The sequence below is a fragment of the Arachis ipaensis genome, chromosome B06, assembly GCF_000816755.2.
Source record: "Arachis ipaensis cultivar K30076 chromosome B06, Araip1.1, whole genome shotgun sequence".
Lineage (NCBI taxonomy): Eukaryota > Viridiplantae > Streptophyta > Magnoliopsida > Fabales > Fabaceae > Arachis > Arachis ipaensis.
In genome coordinates, this window is record NC_029790.2 from 136345088 (window position 1) to 136354698 (window position 9611).

General features: G+C 36.8%; 2 protein-coding genes across 2 annotated transcripts; one reads left to right on the forward strand and one right to left on the reverse strand.

Moving 5' to 3' along the window:
* On the reverse strand, nt 777–2307 carry LOC107647798 (rust resistance kinase Lr10-like). The gene is made up of 2 exons (XM_021105366.1): nt 2225–2307; nt 777–2050 (listed from the first exon to the last, which is right to left on the reverse strand). Exons 1-2 carry the CDS (start codon nt 2271–2273, stop codon nt 951–953), a joined length of 1149 nt encoding a protein of 382 aa, XP_020961025.1. The 5' UTR covers nt 2274–2307; the 3' UTR covers nt 777–950.
* LOC107647799 (LEAF RUST 10 DISEASE-RESISTANCE LOCUS RECEPTOR-LIKE PROTEIN KINASE-like 2.1) lies at nt 2853–9352 on the forward strand. The gene is made up of 4 exons (XM_016351847.2): nt 2853–3888; nt 3983–4015; nt 4331–4354; nt 7965–9352. The coding sequence occupies exons 1-4, from the start codon at nt 3000–3002 to the stop codon at nt 9230–9232; spliced, it is 2214 nt and encodes a 737-aa protein (XP_016207333.1). The 5' UTR covers nt 2853–2999; the 3' UTR covers nt 9233–9352.

Here is a 9611-nt window from a genome sequence, read left to right on the forward strand (position 1 = left end):
GGAGCCACAATTGCAAATTTAAGGGTTCTAATTGGGGCCAACGAAATTGTGGGGGTCATTTTGAGCATTAGGCCAAATTTCAAGGACCAAATTGAGAGTTAACTCTACAAAATCAGACTTTTATTATACCATCTTAATTTGGCCTGTGGTCTGCTAACTAAAATATGAAGTAAGAAAATATCATTAAAAAAAACATAAATATGTAATGAAGAGTGCTAGGGCTAGCAACTTTTGTATTTTGTAACCATCAATTGACCATCAATAGTATTTTTAATGGTGTGAGATTACATTCAATGGTGGGAGATCACTCACTTTTCTTTTGATGGTTAAGTGCTGGCCACAAAACACAAAAGTTGCTGGCCCCTAGACTTTCTCATACGTAATTATCAAAAAATATAAACCAAATCTACAATTTCAACACATGAAATCTATGCAAAAGAAACTCAGGAATAATAGACCTGTAGAAATTTTTTCTGAAGTTATGTTTCTAATATATATTTTACCAGAGTTAGTTAACTCATTTATCTAACAACTCAATCAGGCAATGTATGTGCGATTAAGTGTGACATTACTCTCTCTGTCTCCTTACAATTCCTCAGCTTTAGAGCTTAATTTATCAATGGGGCATATGCTATTTTTCTATTCTTATGGCCATCGTAACATTTTTCTGAAGCAGCTCAACTGCGACCTCTGAAATCGACATATAGTTTGTATTGATGCATAACGGTTCGTCGGTTCCTAGCTTCATAATTGAAATAGATGTTACACATACTAAGTAACGTAGCGTTCTAACAGGAGCTAACCCATTTTTTATATATATTTTTGCAGGTATTTTTTACCATACACAACAAAAAATTAAAAGGTGAAAAACAACTTTCTTTGATTACAACATCACACACATGCACACACACCAAGTGCTAGTTAAATGTTTAATAGTATGTTGAATCAAACTAGTCTGTTTCTGGGATTACTTCCAACTCCAAATTCAGACGTCTTGCTGGAATAATTGCACTTGAAGTAGTCGCAGCTGCAGATTCAAAAGGATTTGGCGGCACTTTCAACTTGCTTTCCTCTCCTTCAACAAGCATTTGAACTACACTTTTCATGGACGGACGCTGAACCGGGTGCCACTGGATGCACCATAGTCCTACTATTGCCAGTTTCTTTGCAATTCTAAAATCTCCATCATCATCAATAGGAATATATGTATCATCTCCTTCAAGCAAATTGTGTATCCAATTGGGATATAGAACTTGAAATGTTTCTTGACTTGCATTTGTATTTTTCCTTCCTCCAACCATCTCAAGCAATAACATCCCATAACTGTAGATGTCGGATTTATAAGATACATTGCCGAAATTTCTAGAGAAAACTTCAGGCGCCATGTATCCTAAGGTTCCCCTAGCTGCAGTCATGGATACAGTACTTCGATTTTTCGAGCATAACTTAGCCAAACCAAAGTCTGAAATTTTTGGAGTGAAACTGTCATCTAACAAGACATTGTAAGGATTAATATCAAAATGCAGAATTCTCTGATCACAGCCTTGGTGAAGATATTCAATCCCTTTAGCTATGCCGAGAGCAATCTGATGCAACTTGTTCCATCCGACAAAGCTTTCTTTGTCGCTGGACGAAGCAATGAAGCTCTGGAGATTACCATTGGGGAAGAAGTGATAAACTAAAGCGCGGTGAGATCCATCAGCACAATATCCAAGCAAGCGAACCACGTTGACATGGTGGATTTTGGCCATAGTTCCCACTTCATTTATGAATTCTTTCCCATCTCCGTCTGTGTTATTGAGGATCTTGACAGCAACAAGAATTTGATTGGACAATTTACCTTTGTAGACAGCTCCATGAGCTCCTTCACCTAACTTGTCCTTAAACTGCTTAGTAATTCTCTTAATATCAGCATAAGAGAATCTTGTTGGGTTTAATGCCTCGTAGTCCTTCAAAAAAGTTTGAACTCTTTGTTGATCTTCCCCTTTGTTTCTATAATAGCAATATATATAATACAAGGCAGCCAGTGTTGAGAACAGGAGAGCTGCACCTGCATGCCATTATAACAAAATTCAATTTTGTAATACTAAATTTATTTCATAAAACTAATACAATATTTTTGGGATAGGCATAGTTCTTGGCAATATACAATAGGGCAGAGTTTCAAACATAAATGATATTCTATGAAGATAAAATAATAGTAATAGTAATAGTATTGTCTCACCTATAATGGGTAAAATAATTGATTCATAGTATTGTGTCCCCTTGGGCATGTTGCAACCAACGAAACATCCACTATGGAAATTCGTTTCAAACAAAAGAAAATTTTTTTTTTACTTTCTTTCCTTCTATTTTTTCTTCATCCAAACAACACAAAAAAAATTAACTTTTCTTTCTATTTTCTTTCTTCTCATTTTCTTTCCACCTATTTTTTTTTCACCCATTTTCTACTTTACATCCAAACAATGTCTAAATGGTTGGAATACATGCTTATGCATTGGTTTCCAAGTCAAAATGGCAAAGAGGGTTTTTCAAAAGTAGTTAGCTCATTGCCACTGAATACATGCTTGAAAATGGTATATGAGTTTGAATTGTTTACACGAAAAATATTTTTTTTGGTGACTAAACAAAAAAGAAAGGAAAAAAATAAAGACAAAATCAAATTAATTGGCTAAATTTATATTTAAAGTTATTAGATGTTGATCTTCACTTTATGATTGACTTTAAGCTATACAATCTGCAAAACTATTTGTATTCTTCTGAATTGAAAGAATATAGGCTGTCCAATTCTAATTCATAATTTTCTGTATATGCTTTTCCAAATTCCATTCAGAAATATTCTTACCAAACATTCTTTGATTTACCAAAAAAAAAAAGCTTATAAATAATCGATTTCACAAACAACCTCACGAAATTCACCAACCCAAACTAGAAGTAAACCTCTCCAAATCAATATTAAAACAGTTTGGTCCTCACCGCAAGTTGCTAATTCCTGATCAATGATGAGCAGTAGGAAAGGTTTCTGCTTCTCCCGCTTAAAGTTGCTGCTCCTGATTGTTACAGTTGCAGCTGCTGCTGATCATAACAGAACATGTACGCCCTCCGCATGCGGCAAAGTCACCACCATAACACATCCTTTCCGGCTGAGGGGCGACCCTGCAAGCTGTGGCGACCGGAGGTACGAGTTGTCTTGCGAGAATAACATCACCCTCTTATATCTTTTTCCCGGTAAAACCTACCATGTTGAGGCAATAAACTACAACAACTTCACGATCCGCCTTGTAGATCCAGCCATCTCAGAGAATGACTGTTCTACCCTTCCTCGCTATTCTTTATCCCTAACCAATTTCAGTACCTTTGGGGATGACTATTATTACCAAAGAGTCGCCGAATTCGGCACCGGAAAATACGAATCCCTTCAAGAACGAGTCTCCTTAAATGGCTCCACACCGGAGGAGAACTCAGTGAGAATGTTCGAGCACGTGGTGTTCTTGAACTGCACCGATCCGGTGAGGGACGATCCACGATACGTGAATACTGCTCCTTGCATTAACGAAGGCGGTAATAATGTTTATGCTGTTCTTGGAGACTTGGCGGTGGTTGAATTAAGAGATGATTGCCGTGTGAAGATGATTGCAGCCTCATCGTTTCTTGTTCCACCGAGATTATGGCAAGATTCAGTGTTCATCGAAGAGAACTTGGCATACTCTGAAATCCATAAGAAACTCAGTTACGGATTTGAACTTTCGTGGATGTATGGGTTTGCTCGTGAAGATAAATGCGGGATCAAGGATTTTTGCTTATTCAACGAAATCACTCAGAACATCACCTGTGGGGATCCGGATATTCCCGTCTGTGATTACACTTCACTGCTGAACTACAAATGTGGTAAGAAAATTAAAGTTGCAGATCTATCTATCACTGTTGTCTGATTATTTTCAAAATTAGAGAGCTAATAGATTGTTTAATTACTGTGATTTAGGAAACGTGTCAAAGCTACAGATAATTGCACAAGGTATGAATTTTATCCCTTATGGCGACTACTTTTTGTACACTCATTGTAGATGTTAGAGTTCTTGAAGAAGTGGGAGATTACAAACAGAACAATACAGAGCAAGAATCAGACCTAGATATGAATGAGAGGAGGAAGCAAGAGTTGGAAACTTTAAGTATAAAAGTTACAAATCTTGTTTGATGTCAAATTTAGCCGTCAAATGTGGAAACATGTGATATCTATATAAACAACCCGTTTTTATGAGTGTATGTTATCACTATTAGTTTTTTATTGCCTTCACCATGTTGCTAACTTTTCACTGATTCTTTTCGACAGATTTTGCATACGGAATTTTGAAAGGTAAGTTCTCATTCCATAGTATATATGTACACTTGCATGATTTAATTTTCCTATTCAATGTTATTGTTTGGCATAAGTGGACGAGGTCATGAGGAGTATAAGAGACATTTTAAATTAGTAAATTAATTAAGTGACAAATCATAAAATGGAGCAAATTTTTTTATCTTTTCAAGAAAATGTTTATTTTATTAACATTTTAAATAGATTAAACACAACTTTTTATTCAACAACAACAACAAACAACAACAAAGCCTTGTCCCACTAAGTGGGGTCGGCTACATGAATCAAACGACGCCATTGTGCTCTATCATGTATCATGTCTACAGAGAGACTGTTTACATGTAGATCTCGTTTGACCACCTCATGGATGGTCTTCTTAGGTCTTCCTCTGCCTTTCGCCCTTTGTCCATCTTCCATCTCATCCACCCTCCTGACTGGATGTTCTATTGGTCTTCTTCTCACATGTCCAAACCACTTGAGAGGCGATTCAACCATCTTTTCCACAATGGGTGCTACTCCAACTCTCTCCCTTATATCTTCATTCCTTATTTTACCCAATCGCGTATGACCACTCATCCATCTCAATATCTTCATCTCTGCCACACTCAGCTTATGTTCGTGCTCCCCTTTAGCCGCCCAACACTCCGTACCATACAGCATAGCCGGTCTTATAGCGGTGCGATAGAATTTACCTTTAAGTTTTAAAGGCACTTTTTTGTCGCATATAAAACCAGATGCACTCCGCCATTTTGACCAACCTGCTTGGATCCTATGATTTACATCCTGTTCAATCTCTCCATTATCTTGTATAATGCACCCAAGATACTTAAAACTTTTAACTTTTCGTAGGATATTTTCTCCAATCTTCACCTCTATATTGGGGTTTTCCCTTCTTAGACTGAACTTACATTCCATATATTCCGTCTTGCTACGGCTTATGCGCAGACCATACACTTCTAGAGCTTCTCTCCATAACTCCAACTTCTTATTTAGGTCTTCCCTTGACTCTCCCATAAGGACGATATCATCGGCAAAAAGCATGCACCATGGCACAGGCCCTTGGATGTGCTCTGTGAGTACTTCCAAGACTAATGTGAAAAGTTATGGACTTAAGGATGATCCCTGGTGTAATCCTATACCAATAGGGAATTCCTCTGTCACACCACCTTGAGTCTTCACACTAGTTGTGGCCCCATCATACATGTCTTTAATTGCCCGAATATATGCGATCCTTACTCTCCTCTTTTCTAAAACCTTCCATAAGACCTCCCTTGGTACCCTATCATACGCTTTTTCCAAGTCAATAAACATCATATCTAGATCCCTTTTATTACTACGATACCTTTCCATCATCCTTCTTAATAGGTATATCGCTTCAGTGGTAGATCTGCCTGGCATAAATCCAAATTGGTTCTCTGTTACTTGTGTCTCTTTTCTCAACCTCCGTTCTATCACCCTTTTCCATAACTTCATAGTATGACTCATAAGCTTAATTCCTCTATAGTTTCCGCAACTTTATATATCCCCCTTATTCTTGTAGATAGGTACCAAGGTGCTCTTTCTCCACTCATCAGGCATCTTCTTTGACCTTAAAATCTCATTAAAAAGCATGGTTAACCAGTTGATGCCTTTTTCTCCAAGACCCTTCCAAATCTCAATCGGAATATTATCAGGTCCTACTGCCCTGCTCATTTTTCATCTGCTTTAGAGTCTCTTTTACCTCGAAGTCTCGAATCCTTCGATAGTAATCAAAGTTTTGATCTTCTTTCCTTGTGCATAATCGACCAAGGCTCGGAAGAGTCTTCTGTCCCTCATTAAATAACTCGTAGAAGTAGCTCTTCCACCTTTCATTAATCTTCTCCTCTTAAGCCAATACCTCTCCATCCTTATCCTTTATGCACTTAACCTGATCCAAATCTCTCGTTCTTCTTTCCCGGCTCTTTGCGATTCTATATATACCTTTTTCTTCTTCTTTCGTGCCCAAAGACTGGTAGAGACCCTCATATGCTCTTGTTCTTGCTTCACTTACAGCCACTTTTGTCTCTTTCTTAGCCGCCTTATATTTTTCCCAATTATCTGCATTGCGGCATAAAGACCACTCTTTAAAGCATTCCCTTTTTATCTTTATCTTTTCTTGTATACTCGCATTCCCCCACCAGGACTCCTTGTCTCTTGGTCCTATTCCTTTAGATTCACCAAAACTTTCTTTTGCTGTTCTTCTAATAACTTCTGCCATCTCCCTCCACATCTCTTCCGCGCTTCTATTTCCATCCCACTTTGCCTCTTCTCCTACCAGTCTTAGGAAGCTTCTTTGTTCCTCACCTTTCATCCGCCACCACCTCGTCCTTGGGTTCTTCGTATGATGTCTTTTCCTCAACTTTTGCTCAACGCGAAAATCCATGACGAGCACCCTATGTTGTGTTGTCAAACTCTCTCCCGGGATAATTTTACAGTTAATGCAAAATTTCCGGTCGACTCTCATCAACAAGAAGAAGTCAATTTGAGAGCTTGTCATGCCACTCTTATAGGTTATAAGATGTTCATCTCTCTTTTTAAAACATGTATTTGCGATGAGAAGATCAAAGGTTGAGGAAAAGTTCAAAATAGTTTTACCCTCGGCATTGATCACCCCGAAACCATGGCCTCCGTGAATACTCCCATATCCAATCACTTCTCTCCCCACATGGCCATTTAAATCTCCTCCTAAGAAAATCTTATCTCCCAAAGGTATGCCTTGAACCAAACTCTCTAGATCCTCCCAAAACCTTATCTTGTGTTGTTCGTCCGAACCCACTTGTGGTGCATAGGCACTAATCACATGGAAAGCACCTCCCTCCACCACAAGTTTGATAGAGATGATCCGATCTCCCACCCTCTTGATATCCACTACGTCCTTCTTCCACTGCTTATCCACAATTATTCCAACCCCATTCCTATTCTTCACCTTTCCTGTATACCAAAGTTTGAAACCAGAAGTATCCAACCCTAGTCTGTAATAGGTAAATGTAAAAATAATATTAACATTAGGTTAAAATCTTTTTCATAATTTTTGTTTAAAAAAAGTTTAAAATATTGTTAACTTTTAATTTAATTTAGTTTCATCATTAATTTTTCATCATGAATAATTAATTTTTTTTTCTATTTTTCTCCAAAATCCTAAACCCAATCATATCATCATCACCATTAAACCATCAACACTATTGCTCCCACCACCACTCCTCTTTTTCAGTTTTTCTCCCTCTTCAAAAGAAAAAGAAAAAAAAAATCCGCAACCACCACTGCTCACCTTCACACTCTCATCCCACCACATTGTCCTTAAAAATATTTTAGTTAACACTAAGAAAGCTAATTAGTAATATTAAATCATTTATAACTTGGGTTGGACTAGGTAAACAAATGAGGCAAATGATGAATTATCTTTTAAAGACTAATTTGTCAAACTTGTATTCTAGTCTTGTGTGTTCTAAGACTCAAATGTCTGATTCTTTTTACATCTACATATATTATATCTCAAATAATAAATTCCTTGTACATACTTTGAATAAAGTTTTATATGTGTTCGTTAGCAGCAAATATATTTGGATTGATCCATATTCTTATAATTACACAGGACTTTGCAAAGTGGTAGACATGGACAGTGGTGAACGCTTCTCCAAAAAAGATGTAATACCTGTTGTTAAGGTTGGATTATTCATGGGATTGTTTCTGATGTCATACATAATCCTCAAATACTCAATAGGTGTCATGTTTTTCTTTGCATTGTTGATCTACACGTTTCGAAGAAGGCATATATCAATCTATGAAAATATTGAGGATTTTCTACAAGGAAACACTCTCATGCCAATAAGATATTCATATAAAGAGATAAAGAAGATGACGAAAGGTTTCAAGGAGAAGTTGGGAGAAGGAGGATTTGGTGCAGTGTACAAAGGAAAACTACGAAGTGGGCCTTTTGTAGCCATAAAAATATTGGGTAAAGCCAAAGCTAATGGCCAAGAATTTATCAGTGAAGTTGCTACCATTGGTAGAATACACCATGCAAATGTGGTAAGGTTGATTGGATTTTGTGTCGAGGGTTCAAAACGCGCTCTTATATATGAATTCATGCCAAATGGTTCTCTAGATAAATATATATTTTCCAAAGAAGAAAGTGTATCTCTAACTTCCCAAAAGATGTTTGAGATATCTCTCGGAGTGGCACGCGGTATGGCTTATTTGCATGAAGGCTGTGATATGCAAATTTTACATTTTGATATCAAGCCTCACAACATTCTTCTTGATGAGAACTTCATTCCTAAGGTCTCAGACTTTGGTCTCGCAAAACTATATCCTCTTGATAATAGTATTGTAACATTGACTGCAGCAAGAGGAACCATTGGTTACATGGCCCCAGAGCTGTTTTATCAAAATATTGGAGCAGTATCTTACAAGGCTGATGTCTATAGCTTTGGAATGCTTTTGATGGAAATAGCGAGTCAAAGAAGAAATTTGAATCCACATGCAGAGCATTCAAGTCAACTTTATTTTCCATTTTGGATATATGATCGGTTGGCTGTTGAGGAAAATGATGAGATTGAGATGGAAACTTTTATGCATGAAGAAAGGAGTGAGTTAGCAAAAAAGATGTTTATAATTGCATTGTGGTGCATACAACTGAAGCCAAGTGATCGTCCCTCAATGAATAAAGTAGTGGAAATGTTAGAAGGAGATGTTGCAAGTATTGAAATGCCTCCAAAACCTTCATATTATCCAAATGATGTGATTCAAAGAGATTCAGAAGTTGACTCATCAGGAATAGATGCTTCAAATAATTCTTATGTGTCTTCAAGTTTTGAGGAGGAAAGTACATCCAATCCCTTGTTAAAGTTTTCTGCTTGATGACCAACATGGTTTACTTCTTTACAATCTTGTTTCTTAGTTATTGAGTAAAAGGACGAGTCAAGACAGTAAAATTTATGATGAAGTTGTACGTGTGTATGTGTGTGTGTTTGTTTAGTCAACATTATTCATTAATCAGAATTGTAAATCCAATATAATTATCATACATACATACAGCAATAAAGAGAACAAACCAAACTTACAATTATAACCAATGAAGATTATCCAACAAAAGAAATTCCAGCTCCAGACATTTTTAATGAAGATGCAAAAAACATCTTTTTATGAAGATGCTTTGTATAAAAGTGTGATTTATTGATTTGGCCACACTTCAAATAAAAACAACAATTTTATAACATATTAAAATCTAACTCTACAA